At 48.5% G+C, this 19,761-nt stretch overlaps 1 protein-coding gene across 2 annotated transcripts; it reads left to right on the top strand.

The window, feature by feature from the left end:
- The first annotated feature begins 4,762 nt into the window (after positions 1 to 4,762).
- NUDC (nuclear distribution C, dynein complex regulator) lies at positions 4,763 to 18,900 on the top strand. 2 transcript variants are annotated; one of them, XM_020909171.2, is made up of 9 exons: positions 4,763 to 4,961; positions 7,295 to 7,372; positions 15,209 to 15,412; positions 15,503 to 15,568; positions 16,287 to 16,406; positions 16,480 to 16,674; positions 17,891 to 17,974; positions 18,068 to 18,186; positions 18,633 to 18,900. In XM_020909171.2, the coding sequence occupies exons 1-9, from the start codon at positions 4,881 to 4,883 to the stop codon at positions 18,682 to 18,684; spliced, it is 999 nt and encodes a 332-aa protein (XP_020764830.1). In that variant the 5' UTR covers positions 4,763 to 4,880; the 3' UTR covers positions 18,685 to 18,900. The 2 variants fall into 2 exon arrangements, with proteins under 2 accessions (XP_020764830.1, XP_020764831.1); XM_020909172.2 differs by lacking the exon at positions 4,763 to 4,961 and adding an exon at positions 5,286 to 5,393.
- Positions 18,901 to 19,761: the final 861 nt, after the last annotated feature.

Below are 19,761 nucleotides of genomic sequence, written 5' to 3' on the forward strand. Positions count from 1 at the left end.
AGCTCAGATGGTAAAGAATCTGCCTGCAATGCAGGAGACCTGGGTTCAATCCCTGGGTTGGGAAGATCCTCTGGAGAAGGGCATGACAACTCACTCCAGTATTCTTGCCTGGAGTATTCCCAATGGACAGAGGAGCCTGGCAGGCTACAGTCCATGGGGTCTCAAAGTGTCAGACACGATTGAGTGACTAAGCACAAAGTTTTCACAGAGGAAGTGGCATTTGGGTTGAGACCTGATAGGTAAAAAGGAGTTCCTGGCAAAGGCCTTGGAATTAGGACAGGGCATTTGAAGAAGTGAAAGCAGCCAGTGAAGAGAGACTCTGGTGTGTGAAGGGGAGTGTGAGACAAGATGAGGTTGGCGAGGTAGGCAGGGCCCTGATGTTGCTGCTTCTCAGAGGCCATCGTTGGGAGCTTGGATTTATCCTGAATACAATGGCGATCCATGAAGGGTTACTTTTAAGCAAGAGAGTAACAAGACCTGGCTTATCCTTAAGAGCAATTGCTCTGTCTGCTCAGTTGAGGTTCAGGTCAGTTGCTCAGTCATGTGTGACTCTTTGCGACCCCATGGACTGCAGCATGCCAGGCTTCCCTGTCCATCACCAACTCCTGGAGCTTGCTCAAACTCATGTCCATCAAGTTGGTGATGCCATCCAACCATCTCATCCTCTGTCGTCCCCTTCTCCTGTCTTCAATCTTTCCCAGCATCCGGGTCTTTTTAAATGAGTCAGTTCTTCGCATCAGGTGGCCCAAGTATTGGAGTTTCAGCTTCAGCATCAGTCCTTCCAATGAACACTCAGGCCTGATTTCCTTTAGGATTGACTGGTTTGATCTCCTTGCAGTCCAAGGGACTCTCAAGAGCCTCCAACACTACAGTTCAAAAGCATCAATTCTTCAGCACTCAGTTTTCTCAGCTTTCTTTATGGTCCAACTCTCACATCCATACATGACCACTGGAAAAGCCATAGCTTTGACTAGACGGACCTTTGTCAGCAAGGTAATGTCTCTGCTTCTTAATATGCTGTCTAGGTTGGTCATAGCTTTCCTTCCAAGGAGCAAGCGTCTTTTAATTTCATGGCTACAGTCATCATCTGCAGTGATTTTGGAGTCCCCCAAAATAAAGTCTCTTACTGTTTCCATCGTTTCCCCCATCTATTTGCCATGAAGTGATGAGACCAGATGCCATGATCTTAGTTTTCTGAATGTTGAGTTTTTTTTTTTTTGAATGTTGAATTTTAAGCCAACTTTTTCACTCTCCTTTTTCACTTTCATCAAGAGGCTCTTTAGTTCTTCCTTGCTTTCTACCATTAGGGTGGTGTCATCTGTGTACCTGAAGTTATTCACATTTCTCCTGAAATCTTGATTCCAGCTTGTGCTTCATCCAGCCTGGAATTTCGCATGAAAAGTTAAAAAAGCAGGTGGCAATATACAGCCCTGACGTACTCCTTTCCTGATTTGGAACCAGTCTGTTGTTCCATGTCTGGTTCTAACTGTTGTTTCTTGACCTGCATAGAGATTTCTCAGGAGACAGGTAAGGTGGTCTATTATTCCCATCTCCTTAAGAATTTTCAGTTTGTTGTGATCCACACAGTCAAAGGCTTTGGCATAGTTAATGAAGCAGAAGTAGATGTTTTTCTGGAACTCTCTTGCTTTTTCAATGATCCAACGGATGTTGGCAATTTGATTTCTGATTCCTCCGGCTTTTCTAAGTCCAGCTTGAACATCTGGAAGTTCTTGGTTCATGTACTGTTGAAGTCTGGCTTGAAGAATTTTGAACATTACCTTGCTAGTGTGTGAGATGAGTGCAATTGTGCAGTAGTTTAAACATTCTTTGGCATTTCCCTTTTTTGGGATTGCAATGAAAACTGACCTTTTCCAGTCCTGTGGCCACTGCTGAGTTTTCCAAATTTGTTGGCATACTGAGTGAAGCACTTTAACAGCATCATTTTTTAGGATTTGAAATAGTTCCAAACTGGTTCCAAACCGGGATGGACTACAAAGTGACAAAAAAGGAAGTAAGGAGACCAATGAGGAAGTTGGATATGGTAGATGTCAAGCAAGAGAGGATGCTGGTTTAGACTAGTAATAGCATCTTGCTTCACACAGCAAGGTGAGAAAGAGAATCAGGATGTATTTTGGAGGGAGAGCTAACAGGACTTACTAATGGATTAGATGAGGTCAAATTTTTTTTTTTTTTTTTAGATGAGGTCAAATTTTGACTGGTCCAAATTGGTGGATGAGTAAGTTTGGGCTTTTGCAAATCGGTGCTTGAAGGGGCCATTTAGCTTAATGGGGAAGACTTTGGGAAGAATTAATTTGTGAGTGTTTGGGAGCATCAATGTTGGCCATGTTGGTTTTTAAAAATAATAATTCTTGAAAATAATAATAGAGTATCTATTAAGAGTTCAGATTTCAAATTATCTCATAAAGCTATAAAATTTCTTACTGTGTTAAAATACACATAAGATTACATTTGCCATTTAGTCATTTTTAAGTGTACAGTTCAGTGGCATTAAGTACATTTACATTGTTATGCAACCATCACCAGCATCCATCACCAGCCATGTGAGTTTTGAGATATCTGCTAATCAACCCAAGTGCAATGCAGGAGACTTGGGTTCAGTCCCTGGGTCAGGAAGATCCCCTGGAGAAGGAAATGGCAACCCACTCCAGTATTCTTGCCTGGGAAATCCCCTGAAGGGAGGAGCCTGGCAGTCTACAGCCCATGGGGTTGCAAGAGTCGGACCCGATTTAGCAACTGAACAACAACAATAAAGGAAAAATGAAAAATCCAAGTGGGGTTGTCCAGGAGCTCAAAAATGATATGGGCCAGAGGCCTCATGAGATCACCTACAGAGAAAGTATAGAGAGAGAAGAAAAGAAGGTATGGACAGAGCCCCCAACATTTATAAATGTGGGTAGGTCAGGACACTGAGAAGGAGTGTTAGTAAGGTGGGAAGAAAAAGCAGATATGTGTGGTATATGGAAGCCCTATTAGTTTTATAGGTATGCTATAATAAGCTATTACAGACTGAGTGACTTAAACAACAGTAATTTATTTTCTCATAATTCTGAAGGGTAGAAGTCCAAGATCAAGGTGTTGGCAGGTTTGCTTTCTCCTGAAGCTTCTCTCTTTGGCTTGCTGCTTGCTGCCTCATACAGCCTTTCCTCGGCTTGCTTAGGAGTCTCTGTGGTGTCTTCCTCTTCCAGTAAGGACACTAGTCATATTGGATTAGGGCCCCACCTTTATGAATTCCCTTCATCTTAATTACCTCTTTAAATAGCCCTATCTCTAAAAATAGTCACACTGGGAGTTAGAGTGTCAACATAAAAGTGAAGCCTATGGAAAAAAAATTGCTTCCAGAAGGTGGAAGGGGTCAACTGTGTCAAATGCAGCTGAGAAGTTGAGTAAGATAATAGTGGTCTACTGGCTTTGGCAATAAGTAGGTCATTGTAACCTTTGTCAGAGTATTAAGAAAAGACTAATTAGGGCTTCCCTGGTGGCTCAGTGGTGAGGAATCCTCTTGCCAATGCAGAAGACATGGGTTTCATCCTTGGTCCCAGAAGATCCCACATGCCAGAGAGCAATTAAGTCTGGGTACCGTGACTATTGAGCCTGTGCGCTAGAACCTGGCAACTGCAACTCTAGAGAGGAGAAACTGCAACTACTGAGCCCACAGGCTACAACTACTGAAGGCCACCCGCCCTAGAGTCTGTGCTCTGCAAGGAGAACCTATGCGCTGCCACTAGAGAGTAGCCCCCGCTCTCCACAACTAGAGAAAAGCCCACTCAGCAGAGAGCTGGCACAGCCAAAATTAAATAAAATTATATATAAAAAAGAAGAGGCTAGAGTAAATCAAGAAGACATGGAGAGTGATCAAGTGGAGAAACACGTATAGCAATCTTTTCAAGTTTTGGTGTGAAAGAGAATTGAAAATTGGGGCAGTAGGAAGAGAAAGTGGGGTCATACAATAGTACAAAAAGAAGTCGAGTTAAGTGTAAATTGAAGGGGATAATCCAGAAGAAAGAAAATTGTGGTGCAGGAGATTCAGAAAAGAATAACAAGAGTGAAATCCCCGAAGAGACTAAGAAGATGAAATTCAATGAAAAAGTAAAGTGGTTGGCCTTCGATAACTGGGACCTGTCTCGCACATTAACAGAAGTGAGGTTGAATACATCACTCATTACATAATTTGCGGGGACCAGTGCAAAACGACAATGTGGGCTCTTTTGTGCAAAAATTTCAGACTGCGGCAGAAGAGCACTATCCAAGCGCAGAGTCCGTGTAAGTCCGGGGCCCCTACGACTGCACCATTTATAGGGAGCATGTGATGATGACGGAGTAGACTGCTCTCTGGGCGAGTCCATTCTCCTTTTTGGGCCTCAATTAACCCATGGGAGGGTTAGAGGAGATAACTAAGAACATTTCCCACTTCACCCTTCTACAAGCTGGGAGGTCACGCCCAAGGCGTAGGAACAAAGTTTGCGCCTTTTTTTTTTTTTTCAATTCTAACCATGCCATATTTGTGCTCCTGCTTTTCTAGAAGGCTCCAAAAAGCGTCTGGTGACCATAGCAACTCACACCAAACTCTGGGGCCTTCCGCTCCGCCCACCGCTTCACGAACGCGCTCTTTGATTGGCTCAGCACGTCGACCAATGGCCGGCAAAGCGGGCTATCTGCCGCGCAGTCAATGGTCGCAGGCTCGAAGCGGGGCGGGACGTGAGAGTGAGCGAGCGGGCCTGGGCGGTGCGGCGCCTGCGTGTTTCCGGCTCCGCAGCGGAAGGCGGACTGCAGCCGTTGGACCGGACGCGATCCGAAGGGTCGGCGAGCGCGGGACGCGAGTGCGGAGCTCGGATTTCGGAGCGTGGCTAGCAGCTGGCACGATGGGCGGGGAGCAGGAGGAGGATCGGTTCGACGGCATGTTGCTGGCCATGGCGCAGCAGCACGAGGGTGGCGTGCAGGAGGTAACGGCCCGCGCGGCGTTGGCTGGGCCCGGCCTACTCGGGGGAAGGCCTCAGCCACCCTCTCTCCATCCTTCTCTGCCTTCGAGAAGCCGAGATACACCCCTGGGCTTCGCGGGCTCTGGGATTCCCCTCCACATTCTTAACTGCACTCGAGCTTCCGGTCTGGCCTGCTAGTACCAAGTCTTTTACTCGTACCAGGCCTGGTCCCCCCCCCCCCCCCCCCCCAGACCTCTCAGTAGTTTCTGCCTTTGCACCTCCGGCGTCGCTGCATCCGCCCCCGGAAAAACCCCAGAGTTTTGGGATTTCCTCCCCTCCCCCATGCTTTCGGCTCCGTTTCTCCGTTGGTGACCGCCGCCGAAGAGCATCCCTTGGGATGAACCTTTCTAAACATTGCGACTTGCCTGCATGGAGACTTGGAGCGAGCAAAAGAATGTGAGAGTGGGAGGCGATATTAACACGTGGTCTTTGAATGGGGGAACAGGAGGCCTGTGTTCACGATTGTTCTACACCGCACCTACCAACTTGGGACCCTTCCACGTCTCCCAGCCTCAGTTTCTTTTATTTGAGATTCAGCTACGAATCCTTATATTTCCTGAATTTTTAGGAGAGTAGTGTCTTGAAGGGAGGGGAGGGATAGTGAGGAATTCTCAGTAACCAGGCTTGAACAGTCAACACATATTTGTTCGAGTGATTGATGTGTGCAGGAACATAATTCGTGCGTAGTGACCAGACCCAGTAACACAGAGTGGATGAAGGATAAGGACCAACTTAGAAGAGGTTCTGGAATTGGTGTTTTGAACCATGGAAAAGTTCACAAGGTAGAAAAGCCAGTCAAGATCAGTCTTTTTATTAAAAAGACACTGAAGGAACTTGCCCAAGATCATCCAACAGGCTCCTGGCCTGGAGGGGACCAGCATCCTTAGGCCAGTGTGTGCTTTCCACAGACCCATTTTAGGTTCTGTGTCTCTCTGGGGACAAAAGTTTTGAGCTTTCCATTCCCATTCTCTCATTCAGGTAGGTACCTGTGGTGACCAAGGACTCCTAAGCCCTTTGAGGTTGGAAGAGTACTATTTGAGGATGTGAAAGGCTCCCTCTCCCCATCCCACCCCCCCTAAATTGTTGACACAACTGGATTTGGAATGTGTTCATTTTTGAGTGAACTGAAAAAAATATGTAGGAGCAGGAATTGAAACCATTGAGATAAAATCTAGCATCGGATTTCTTGGGCAAATAAAAAGGCTTAGTTATAGATGCTAACCTTAGGTCACCACTAGATCGTTTCATTCATCAGAATGTTTATTGAGCACTTATTCTTTGAGTCAGGTCTGGTGCTGGGCACTGAGGATGTGACAGTCATGGTTCATAATGCCTGCTTATGAGGACTTCATCCTCCTGCAGAGGGTCTCTTGCTCTGGACCAGACACTGCTCGGGACCTCAGCTCCTTTGCTTCCTTTGGTTCTCACAAAGGATCCTCAGGTATATCCCTGGAAATAGGTCCTGCTGCTGTTTCTCTTTTATGGAGTTAAGAAACTTTCCTAAGGTCACAGAGCTCATGTATATCAATCAGTCTTGATACCCAAACTGATGTTCTTAAACCACTTGGCCACCCAGCCAGAATTAGTTGGTCTGAACTTTCTTTCAAATGGCTTCATTTGTTCCCTTCCTTCTAGCTCTGCCCTTGTAACTCAGCCAGTGCCACTCTGGATGGGTTTTTTACTATGTGAAGAGGAAAGGTGGGCCCCAGGTGTTTCAAGCCATAGATGCCCGTATCCTCAGACTGCCTCTAGCACCACAAAAAATGAAATACAATACACGTGCACACAAGAAAATGAGACTGGGACTTCCTGGTGGTCCAGTGGTTAAGAATCAGCCTGCCAATGTGGAGGACATGGGTTCAGTCCCTTGTCTGGGAAGGCCTCACATGTCACGGAGCAGCTAAGCCTGTGTGCCGACAACTACTGAGTCCACACCTAGAGTCCATGCTGTCCAAGAGAAGCCACTGCAGTGAGAAGCCTGTGTGCCACAATGAAGAGCAGCGCCTGCTCACCACAACTAGAAGGCCTGTGTGTCACAACGAAGAGCCTGTGCGGCCAAAAATAAATTAAAAAGAAATGAGAAGTCTGCCTTTCAAGGGATCCGGGTAGAGTTAGTTCAGGCTTCCTGGCCGGCGTGACAAAGCCCAGGCCTGTGGGGAGGATGTTTCCTCAGTTGAGAGGCTGGGGGCGAGACAGTCTAGTCCCAGGCTCCCTCCTAGGCTGAGAGAGTTGGCGTCCGTGCAGCTGAGGGGCCCCCAGTATGGCGTCTCTCCATCTCTGTTTTTGTTTCCTTTCAGCTGGTGAACACTTTCTTCAGCTTCCTTCGACGCAAAACAGACTTCTTTGTTGGAGGAGAAGAAGGCATGGCAGAAAAGGTGAGTGTTGGGGGCCAGTGTCCTTTGGGCAGCTCCGTTTCTCCAGAAGAGCTTATCTGGCCTTCTTTGGCATACTAATAACTGTTAGCAGAAGTCAGATTTTAGCCAAGGGCAAAGAGTTGGGGAAGGGAAGCAAGCCGTCGTTTATTAAAGCCCCTCACCTCGCCAACTGCATTACCTACCCTATTCCCCATGGTCCTTTAACTGTTTGAGGGGCAGGTGTTACTGTCCCCATTTATAAATGAGGAAATCGGTGTGAGTTACAGGAAAGCCAGGGTTGTCCAAATTCTTGAACTGAGTTATGGGAGAGCCAGGGTTGGAACCAGAGTCTCTTCTAAAACTGCTTTCTGCCCCTTATGCAACGCTTCTTGGTTCCTTTTCTCCATTGAGGAAAGTGAAAGCGTTGGTCTCTCAGTTGTGTCCGACTCTTTGTGACCCCATGGACTGTAGCCCTCCAGGCTCCTCTCTCTGTCTATGAAATTCTCCAGGCGAGCATACTGGAGTGGGTAGCCATTCCCTTCTCCAGGGGATCTTCCCGACCCAGGGATCGAACCTGGGTCTCCTGCACGGCAGGCAGACTCTTCACTGTGTGAGCCCCCACGGAAGCCCGTGTTCTCTCTGATTGCCTCACTGGGAGGTGAGAGTAGGCCAGTGTTAGAGATGGAGCTTAGAAGACAGATAGGAAAACTCAGGGCCAGCCAATCCCATTCTTCTCAGATTCTGTGACCCAACGTTCAGGGATTTGAAAATAGTGGTGGTGGTGTTTTTTTTAATTGTCTTATCTCCTATATATATATATATATATGTATGTATGTATGTATCTTTTCTAGGTTCTTTTCCATTATAGGTTATTATAGAAATTGAATATAGTTCCCTGTGCTATATAGTATGTCCTTGGTTTTTTTTTTTTTTTTGTATTTTGTATATAGTAGTGTGTATCTGTTAATCCCAAATTCCCAATTTACCCCCCCACCTTGGTAACCATAAGTTTATTTTCTATGTTTGTGAATCTTGTTCTATATTGTAAATAAGTTCACTTGTATAATTTTTTTTAGATTCCACATATAAGTGATAGCATATGATATTTGTCTTTCTCTGACTTACTGTACTTAGTATGATAATCTCCAGGTTCATCCATGCTGTTGCAAATGGTATTATTTCATATTTCTAAATGGCTGAGTAATATTCCCCTGTGTGTTTGTGTGTATACACCATATCTTCTTTATGCATTCATCTGTCATTGGACATTTAGATATTGCTTTCATGTCTTAGCTATTGTAAGTAGTGCTCTTGTGAACATTGGAGTGCATGTATCTTTTCAAATTAGAATTTTTGTATTTTCTGCATATATGCCCAGGATTGGGATGGCTGGATCATATGGTAGCTCTTATTTTTAGTTTTTTAAGGAATCTCCATACTGTTCTCCATGGTGGCTGCACCAATTTATGTTTGCACCAACAGTGTAGGAGGGTTCCCTTTTCTCCACATCCTCTCCAGCATTTATTATTTGTAGACTTTTTGATGATAGCCATTCTGACTGCTGTTAGGTGATTCCTGAGGATTGTGCTTTATGGTACAGGTTCTGAGAGTTTGAATGTCTTTTGATTCTCTAGGTTGTAATTATATTTTTGAAGATTCGTAAATAATGAAGAAGATGTCATTTCACTGAACTTTGAAAACTGACAGTTGTTTTCAGTTAAACAGGAGACATAATAACCGAAAGGAGACATTTTACAAACTGCTTTCTGTGGCCTCAGGGTTCTAACAAGCTGAAATGCTTGATAAGATGCCTTGACCTGAGGCTACTCTGTAGTACGGACGTGGTCCTGGAGCAGGAGTCCTGGGTTCTTGGTCTAGCTGTGTGGCCTGGTTGATTTCCCACCAATTCTCCGGTCCTTTTAATCTTCACACATGTCAAGCAGAAGAAGGTGGACTCACTGACCTTTAGGACCCTTTCTGGCTCAATTATGCTTTCTGTATTGGCACTAGCACCTCCTGTTTCTCTGTGGGCCAGACTTCACCATAAAATATCAGCGTTCATTCATTTAATTAACATGTATTGAACAGTTAACACTTTGCCTCTGTTAGCCGCTGTGACAGAGCCATCGGGATAGCCGAGGTGAATACAAACTTGGTCTTTGTTGTCATGGATCTCACAGTGTAGACTCCTTACTGAACCCTACTCCCCCCACCAAAAAGAAAGACAGCGAGGGAGTGGTGGGTGTCCAGGTAACAGTCCCAGGAGCATAAGATGGTGACTGACCTAGGTTGGGGGCTCCAGGAAGACGCTGAGGAAGAGGTGCCTGAGGCATGAAGGGAGAGCGAGGTAGCAGGCAGAAGGGAGAGAGATGAACAGTGTTGAGAAGTGGTGTCTTGGGCATATCACAAGGATGATGGTAGCTGTTCTGTTGGACGTCTGCTGGTTCCTCTGTTATGCTCCTTGCCTCCTTGTTCCCTTAGAGTCAGCTCTTTCTCAGGAGGTTGGTTGGACTCTCAGGCAGGCAGAAACCTGTCCAGCCTTCCCAACTGGTCTCCAATTGTAACACCAGTAATTCCTTTGTGTTGAGGACCTGCTGTGCACCGGGCTACCAGATAAGTCCTTTCCAAGTGTTCCGGTTGAGAGCATGTTCTCTGGAGCCAGGCAGATGTGGCTGAATCCTGTGTGCCCGTCTCCCTGTGTGACAACTGTGGCATTGGATGAATCACATTCTGAGCCTCATTCCCCCCTGCCACCCCCAGAAGAGGGGATAATCTTTCTCTCACAAGGCTCTTCTGAGGATAAAAAGAGTGTTGCTGGCACATGAGAGTACAAGTGAGGATAAAAAGAGTGTTGCTGGCACATGAGAGTACAAGTTCCCAGTCCCTTTTTTAAACCTCTTGGGGCCAGGTGTATTTCGGAATTTAGAGTTCTTTGGATTTTAGAGATAAATATGCACTGTATTGCCTCCTAAAATCCAAAAGAATTCTAAATCCCAAAACACATCTGGCCCCAATAGGTTCAAAAAAGGGACTGTGAACTTGAATTCTTGCGCTTTCCTGGTGGCTCAGATGCTAAAGAATCTGCCTACCATACAGGAGACTCCGGGTTGGATCCTCCCTCAGAGAAAGGAATCGCTACCCACTACCTCCAGTATTCTTGCCTGGAGAATTCCATGGACAGAGGAACGTGGCGAATTACAGTCCATGGGATTGCAAAGAGTCAGACACAATTGAGCGACTAACACTTTCATAGTGCATATACTGTATATAATATACTTTACTCCAGTCCAGGGGTCAGGAGCAGCATAATGTAATGAAACATTGATATTTCTGCAGAGAAGTATATATCAATATTTATGCCAAGATATGAAAACTGCAAATACCTTCATGCTTCAAACTTATAGAAACACAAAGACACTTCAGTTTTTATAGCTTTTGAAGCTAGGCATTATGGATTTGCATAAAGGCCATAATGATCAAATCAGTATGTTATTGACATAGGAAGAGACAAATAGACTAGTGAAACAGAGAACCCAGAAAAAGTCTAACTTTAAGATGTGTCCAGTAAGGTAATTCAGTTCATAGGCAAAGGATGATTTAATAAGTCTTGCTGCTACAACTGGCTATTTGTAAAAGCACCAAAAGTGTAAAACGATCTGTTCTGTTCATATGTGCGTGCTTGCTAAGTCGCTTCAGTTGGGTCTTTGCGATGGTATGGACTGTATCCTGCCAGGCTCCTCTGTCCATGGGATTCTCCAGGCACTAATACTGGAGTGGGTTGCCATGCCCTCCTCCAAGGGGTCTTCCTGGCTCAGGGATCAAACCTGTGTGTCTTATGTCTCCTGAATTGCCAACTAGTGCCACTTGGGAAGCTTGTTGTACTCATATCTAAAAATAAATTGCAGATCAAGAAGAGTTTAGTAAGGAAAGCTAGGAAACTATGTATAACCTTGTGTGGAAGAGACCTAGCAAGGATAGAAACCTGGAAGCTATAGAATAAAAGAGCTGTTTGTTTCTTCAGATATAGAAACTGTGGCAGAAGAGATGCAATGACATATAGTCATTTGAAAAACGGTAGATCTGGGGAAAATGTGCAATGCAAAGGACAGATAAAATTTAGGAGACAATTTGCAGGAACTCTTGTAAGTTGACAAGAAAAGGATAAATGGAAAAATGGGCCATTCCATGAGGAGCATATGAAAAGATGCTTACATTCAGTAGTAATCAAGGAAATGTAGGTGAACTAAACAGTGAGATGCCTTTTTTTTCTGGTCAAACTGACAAAAATATTTTTTTAATTGCTTACAGGGATGTGGAAAAAAAGGGTACTCTTCAGACATTGTTGGTAAAAGTGAATTATAGTTCTTTTCTTATTATAAAAGATGCTCAATATCACTAGTCATTAGAGAAAGGCAAATAAAAACCACAGTGTGATGTCCCCTCACACTCACTAGGATGGATTCTGTCAGAACCTCCCGAAAACACTTAAGTGTTAGATAAGGTTGTGGAGAAATCAGGACTCTTGTGTACTACATCAGTGGGAATTTAAAATGGTGCAGCTGCTGTGGAAAACAGTATGGTGGTGCCTCAGAAAATTTAAAACTAGAACTACCAGGTGATTAGCATTCCCATTTACCCCCTGAGATTGGAAGCAGGACTTTTTTTTTTTTTTTAATTTTTGGCTGTGCTGGGTCTTAATTGCTGCATGGACTTTGTCTGGTTTCGGCGAGTGGGGGCTGCCCTCTAGTTGAGATGCACGGGCTTCTCACGGCGGTGGCTTCCCTTGTGGAGCGTGGTCCCCACAACGAGTGGGCTCCAGCAGCTGCAGGCCACGGGCTCAGGGACTGCGGCTCCCGGGCGCTAGTGCCCAGGCTCGGTGGTTGTGCTGCACGGGCTTAGTCGCTCTGCGGCACGTGGGGTCTTCTTGGATCAGGGATTGAACCTGTATTTCTTGCATTGGCAGGTGGGTTCTTTATCACTGAGCCACCAGGGAAGCCCTGGAAGCAGGATCTTGAAGAGAGATTTGTACACCCATAGCAGCACTGTTCATAAGAGCCAAAAACTGGAAGCAATCCAAGCATTCATTGATAGATGAATTAACAAAATGTCATATATCCATGTAATATAATATTATTCAGGCTTCCCTGATGGCTCAGCAGGTAAAGAATCTGCCTGCAATGCGGGAGGCACAGGAGATGCAGGTTCAATCCCTGGGTCAGGAAGACCCCCTGGAGGAGGAGGCGGCAACCCACTCCAGTGTTCTTGCCTGGAAAATTCCATGGACAGAGGAGCCTGGCAGGCTACAGTCTATAGAGTTGCAGAGTCGGGCATGACTGAGCACACACATACATACACATTATTCACCCTTCTAAAGGAAGACAGACAAGAGCACATACTGAATTAGGCCATTTACGTGAAGTCTTAGAACAGGAGTGTGTCTTCTCCCTCAGACGTGTCCCCCACTCCATGATCAGGTCCAGGACATCATGCCTTTGGGTTGAGCTTAAATATCTCTCAGGAGCCTTCCTTGGCCAGTCTGGGGGGACCCATTATTTACTCTCCTGTCACCCAGGCTAGGTCAGGGGAAGCTGTGTTCAGGTATGCCCACCGAGCACCCTGGGGCCTTGAACTGGCCCAGCCCTCCTCACCCCTTCCTCACTCTGCTGGGCTTTGGTTCCCAAAGACATGTCCAGCGACAGAAGCTTGACTCTGACAGCCTGTCAGTTGGCACCCTGAGTAGGCTACAGTCTCGAGGGGGTCTCTGCCTGGGCCCAGGCCCAGGTAAAGCGGTGGGAGGAGACCGAGAGGAGGGGTCAGAGGCTGCTGTGATTGGCCTTGACTCTGCCTGGTGGTTCAGCTCTGCCCTCATCTGCCCTCCAGGAGCTGGGAAGGAGCAGGACGAATGGGACGTGATTCACTGGAGCTGGGAGAGGGGACGGCCCCACTCCTGCCTCCCCTTGGCCACCGGTTAGCAGATGGCCCGAGTTCAAGGTCTCCCTGATTAGGGTGGAACAGCCTCTGCTGGCGTAATTGGGCCATGACCACCCCCTTCTGTTGACAGCACAGTGGCCTTCAGGTGGCTCATTTATTTCTTACACACACCTCATTTTGTTAACCCATTTGGTTTCGGGGTGCTTTTGGTACCCTTTAACCTCGAAGAATGTGGAGCTACTGTAATGTGGCATGAAGTTAGAGGTTTGAGGGTAACAGGAAGAACTGGCGCCCAATGAATGAGAAGCCACAGGGCATTTGGCAGAACCCTAGGCCTAGGAGCCCATGGCTGACTTTGGTGACCCTGAGCCCCACGTGGTTCCCCTCAACTCTTGCAGATCCATTTCCCTCTAGCTCTAGCTCAGAGATTCTTGAAAGATGGTTTGTTGACCCCTGATCATGTGGTGGGCGTCCTGCGAGGCTGCCTTCCAGGTGTGTGGGTTGACACAGAGTTGGGTTTCCTAAGTTGGGTAAATTCCTGAGTCTTCCAAAGGTGAAGAGGTGAAATTCAACAGACACTTGAGCTGGTCCTGGAGGATAAGAAGCTGTTGGCGAGGTGACCTGAGAGGAGAGGCAAGGATATTCTAGGCAAAGAACAGCTATGTAAGACTGCTTTTAGAAACAATATGATAGAAGCACAGAGAGATGACCTCAGGGTCACACAGATAGAAGGAGTAGGCCAGGATCACAGATGTAGATGCAACTCAAGTATGCATGAGAATTGGCCAGGAGGGCTTGTTAAAAGTACAAATTGCTGGGCCATACCCCTAGAATTTCTGATTCAGTAGGCCTGGAGTAGGGCCTGAGATTCAGCATTTAATTCTGGGTGATGCTAATATATTCTATGGATCAGGGGAACCACACTTCAGGAGCTTCTAATGTAAAACATGAGGTGTAACCATTCCTCCTGTTGTTATCTTCATAGCAGAGAAGGTGCTTCTCCACCAGCTGACCCTGGGTTAGCCTCAGCCAGGCAGGGGGTGTTCGGATGCCAGCAGTTCATATGCCGCTGGTTTGTGGCTAGGACTGTGCCAATCTCTTGACAAGTGTCATATAGAGTCTTCATGACAGCTGATGAAACTGAGGCTTAGGAAGGTCAAAGTTGTTTCCTTGTCCAAGGCCACAGAGTCAGACCAGGTGGTGACAGTATTGGGGTCGCTCTTGGGCCGCAGAGGGGGCAGCTAGCACGATGCAGTTTAGAAGCATCCTAGGAAGATGTTATGGGAGAGGACAGATTTGAAATGGATAGCTTACAGGCCGAGGAGAGGAAGACGCTGGGCTTTTCCCTCCAGAAAGCTCTTTTTGGCCTGAGAGCTGAGGAACAGCTTCTCAGAGGGGCTGAGGCTGGTGTTCTCCTGACAGCTTCACTCTGCTGTGAAGAACATTTGGTCTGCCTGACATTCCTGTGAGGTAGGGACTCCTCCTTGCTGATAAGGACTCTGAAGCTCTCCGGGGATCTTCCCGACCCAGGGATCGAAGCTGCATCTCCTGCGTTGACAGGCAGATTGTTTAACCACTGAGCCACCAGGGAAGCCCACTAATACCATTAATAGGTTAAGTAATTTGCTAAAAATACAACAGCTATTGTGTGACAAAGCCTGGATTAGAATGCAGGTTGTCCAACTGCAGTGTTGGGTCTTAGTCCCTGGACTGCCTTTTTTTAAGCGGTTGCTATTTATTGAAGCAGATACTTTGCAGGTATTCTCATTACAACTCAATGAGACAGATGTGTATTAAATCCCATTTTAAAGATGTTGAAACTGAGGTTCTAAGTGCAATGCCCAGGCACTCAGAGATGGGACTGCCTTCATGTCTTGGGATGTGTCTTCTCCCCCGATGCCTCTTAGCCTTCTCTTCCTTCCTCAGCTTATCACACAGACCTTCAACCACCACAACCAGCTGGCACAGAAGGCCCGGCGGGAGAAGCGAGCTCGGCAGGAGACTGAGCGGCGGGAGAAGGCGGAGCGCGCAGCCAGGTTGGCCAAGGAGGCCAAGTCAGAGACCTCTGGGCCCCAGATCAAGGAGCTGACTGATGAGGAGGCTGAGAGGCTACAGCTGGAAATTGACCAGGTAGGAGTGGGCTTCCCTCCCTTGTCTCCTGATCCCCATGGACACTAGAAGTGGGGCCCCTCTTGCCAGCTGTTTCCCCCTTTGCCACAGAAAAAGGATGCCGAGAATCAGGAGGCCCAGCTCAAGAATGGCAGTCTTGGCTCACCAGGGAAGCAGGTGAGATGGACTGGAAGGGTTTGGGAACTTCCAGGGCTCTTCACCCACTCCCTTTCTCTGGAAGGCCCACCCCACCGTTCCCTTAGCTTTGGGAATCCTCCCCATACTCCAGGATCCCACATGGGACCAAAGTAGGTTAAAAAAAAAACCCCAAAGCTCACTGGCTTAATTTAAGCCTTGGCAGGAAAGCTGGAGAGCCAGAGATGGGCGGTGCTGCACGGACACCTTGCAGGCGGGCTCGGGTGGGTGGGTTTCTCTGACACGCCTGTGGCGTGTTCTCCTCGGGGCTCCTCCTGCTCCCACATAATCCTTGGGGCACTCACTCAGCTCTTCAGAGGTTCTGGTCTGAGGCTGGGTCCCCGCCCTCCAGACAGAGAAGAAGGAAGCTGACCATTGGCAGACTGGTTTTCCTTTAGAACAACTCTGCTGGCGGCCACCTCCTGACCTGCTCTGGGCTGGGCTTCCTTCCCAAGTCCCGTGGCTGGGTCCCCGGGGTCCATGTCTGACCACCACTACCCCCCCCAGCTGTCCCAGGGTCTCCCCATCTGAGCTTCTCTCAGGCAGACCTAGCAGAGAGCTAAACAGGTTTTACCTCTGACTCCCAGTGGGCCACGGACTGGGCAGGGACCAGGTCTTCTGTATTGTCTGCGCAATGCCGGCCAGTGGGGTTCAGTCTAGGTCTGTCAGGGAAGTAGCCGAGCACCCCAATTGTGAGTAGGAGGCCGAGGAGGAGGAGGAGGAGGAGGACGAGAAGGACAAAGGGAAACTGAAGCCCAACCTTGGCAACGGGGCGGACCTGCCCAGTTACCGCTGGACCCAGACCCTGTCGGAGCTGGACGTGAGTGCAGGGGCTGGGGTGGCAGGGTGGGAGCCAGCCTGGGGCCCCTCCTGACTGCTCCTGCCCCGTGCAGCTGGCTGTGCCCTTCCGTGTGAACTTCCGGCTGAAGGGGAAGGACGTGGTGGTGGACATCCAGCGGAGGCATCTCCGGGTGGGGCTCAAGGGACAGCCAGCGATCGTGGACGGGGAGCTTTACAACGAGGTGAAGGTCGAGGAGAGCTCCTGGCTCATCGAGGATGGCAAGGTGGTGACAGTGCATCTGGAGAAGGTACGAAAGGCCTGCCTCCTGGCCTGTGTTCTGAACTTGGGGGCCCTGCTGGGGGCCTGATGGGCATATGTTATTTCATTTCCACAATAAGACTTTTATAGTATGTTTATCACATTTTAGAGTCAGAAAAAGGGCAGCTCAAGAGATCTGCCCCAACTCTTGCCTCTAGGAGAGGGTGGAGTTACGGATCAGGATTGTCTTTAGTACCAAAGCCTTTTCCTTTCCATTAGGTTTTTGTTGTTGTTGTTCTACCAGTTTATTGCTACCAACCCATCTCTCTCCACCCTCATGCATGCATGCTCAGTCATGTAAGCCCATGGACTTTCCAGGCAAGAATATGGGAGTGGGTTGCCATTTCCTTCTCCAGGTCCATTAGGTTTTTTTCTAGTTTTTATTTTGGGTCTGAATTTTATTTTGGGTCTTAGTTGTCATGTGTGGTATCTTCCTTGTGACACGTGGGACCTTTAGTTGCAGCACATGGGGTCTAGTTCCTTGACCAGGGATCGAACCTGGGCCCCCTGCTTGGGAGCTCAGAGTCTTACCCACTGGACCCACCAGGGAAGTCCCTCCATTAGGTTTGAATACAAGCACTCAATTCAACAAATACTTGAACACTTACTGTGTACCAGAGACTGTTCTAAGTGCTGGAGGGAGAACAGTGAACAAGATGTAGAAAACTATGCTCCTCGGGAAGCCCGCATGCTCCCCCTCTCAGAGAGCCGGGATACAGACCCCGGTACATGAACGTGGTCTCTGTGAAGTGCCAGGGTCCGAGGAAAGTGTCCCATGGCACGTACTGCCTGGCCCAGCCTACCTGACCCTCCTTGGCTGCCTCTCACTCACCCGCCTGTGCCCTTGCCCTTGCATTTCCTCCCACCTGGAATGTCCTTCCCTGCTCTTCTAATGTGGTTCACGCGTGTCATTTAAGGCCCAGCCCATGTGTGTGTCCTAACCTCTCCCTCCACCCTGGATGAGTGTCTCCCTCTGTACTTTATTCTTTCTCTTATCATGCTGGCTATCTCCGTGTCTGTCTCCCCCAGCCACCGGGGAGGGCAGAGGTCTCGCCCATCTGCCCCTCGGTCCCAGTTCAGGCCTCGCAAGTCCCTGACGCAGGATGTGGCTGGGAGAGATTTGGTTCTGGAACAGCTGGGGGGTGGGCACCAGGGTCCAGAGTGAGCCACCACCCATCCCTGGGTGGCTCTCCTCTTCCTCTCAGATCAACAAGATGGAGTGGTGGAGCCGCTTGGTATCCAGTGACCCTGAGATCAATACTAAGAAGATAAACCCTGAGAACTCCAAGGTGAGCCCAGGCTGGTTGGAGGAGCTGCGGTTGGAGGTCTGGGGCCTGGGTGGCCCCAGGGCGTCACCCACCCTGTCACTGTCTGCCCCCCAGCTGTCAGACCTGGACAGTGAGACCCGTAGCATGGTGGAGAAGATGATGTATGACCAGAGACAGAAGTCCATGGGGCTGCCTACCTCGGATGAGCAGAAGAAACAGGAGATTCTAAAGAAGTGAGCGATGCAGAGATGGGGGTTTGGGGGAGGTGTCTGCGGCTGGGACCTGGGTGACAGCAGCAAGTGTTTACTGAGCAGAACACAGGAGCTGCCCCGCCCCTTCCAGGATGAGCCAGCCAAGTTTATGGCTTTATAGCCTTGGCTTGCCTCCCCTAATCACTTACTGAGGTCATCTTGAGGGCAAGGCTACCTCGGGGTAGGAAAGGGTAACAGGCGGTCACCGTCACCAACAGAAAAAGCAGTGCCAGTGTTGGCACCTCAGCATCCAGCCTTGGGCTCAGATGGGCCTCAGAGGGAGACCTTGGGGGCCCTATTCCTGCCTGGCGTGGCTCCAGGTAGCTGAGAGTTCTAAACAGATTAGACCTCATGTTGGAGGCTGAGAGAGAGGGGCAAATTTGGGGAAAACAGATGGCCTGTCTCACCTTCCTGCTTTGTCTCCTCAGATTCATGGATCAGCATCCAGAGATGGACTTTTCCAAGGCCAGATTCAACTAGCCCCTGTGTTTGCTCCCCTGAACTCTCCAGGCTGAGCTCCCGGCTCCCCACTTTGCCTCTCCCACCCTCCCCGGGACTGGTGGGCTGCAGGGCCAGGGCAGGCACGGGGCTGGCCAGCACACAGGTCCCAGGCCATCATGGCAGAAGGGCTGGGGCCTTGGGGGGTATTGTCCTCCCCAGCTGGCCTGCTGTTACACATTAAAACCATTAACCCAATTCCACTTGTGTCCTTTTTTCCTCTGTCCTTTCTCTGGGGTTCAGGCCTCTTAGGACTGCTGCTGGGGCCTGGGGGCTTGACTACGCACCCGGGTTCTGCCATGTGATCTGGAGCAAGTCCTTGCCCCTCCCTGGGTTCAGTTTCTCATTCCTTTAGAGGATTCAGACAAGGCTTTTAGTCTGTGTATGATTTTGAACAAAAGGGGTTACAGGCATCAAGCATATGTCAGATTCTCCAAGGGGCCCATGACTCAGCAGCATTTAAGACCAGCCTGACTTGATTCCGTTTTCATCTCTGAGACAATTTCCCACTGCACTGGGTCTGTCCTCTAGTCCTGGGGCACGTGTTTCTAAAACTCCACACTACTTCCCAGAGGCAGAGAGCAGCAAAGGCTAGGGGTACCGCCTAGGCCCCAGAAGGGCTGTGTGTGTGGTGGGGATCTGGCTGGGAAGGCAGGGGGATGCCCAAAGGAACCTGTTGTGTGTCTTTGACCTGGACCCTTGCAGATTTTAGGGCTTTTCAGAGTGAGCCACCAAGGCCATGCTAGGGCTGGAGAGCTGTTCTCTTTTGCCCCAGTCCAGCCACTAGAGCTGACCCTTGTCCTGCTTTGGCAGGAAGTACAGGTCACAGTGCAGAGCGCCATAGAGGTTATGGTAACAAGAATGGGTTCACTTGCCCAGGGTGCTGTGCCCTGTGAGCCACAGGTGGCCCCTGAATTTCTGGGACACAGCATATCTGTCCTTTTGGCATCTGAGAAGAGCTTGTTAAAGACTAAAGCTATGCAGTATTTGACTTTGTTTATCAAACTTACAAATCCCTTTTTCTGGGAATGCCAGTAGTGGTTCCCAAGGCAGCTTGGA

The sequence above is a fragment of the Odocoileus virginianus genome, chromosome 30, assembly GCF_023699985.2.
Source record: "Odocoileus virginianus isolate 20LAN1187 ecotype Illinois chromosome 30, Ovbor_1.2, whole genome shotgun sequence".
Classification (NCBI taxonomy): Eukaryota; Metazoa; Chordata; class Mammalia; order Artiodactyla; family Cervidae; genus Odocoileus; species Odocoileus virginianus.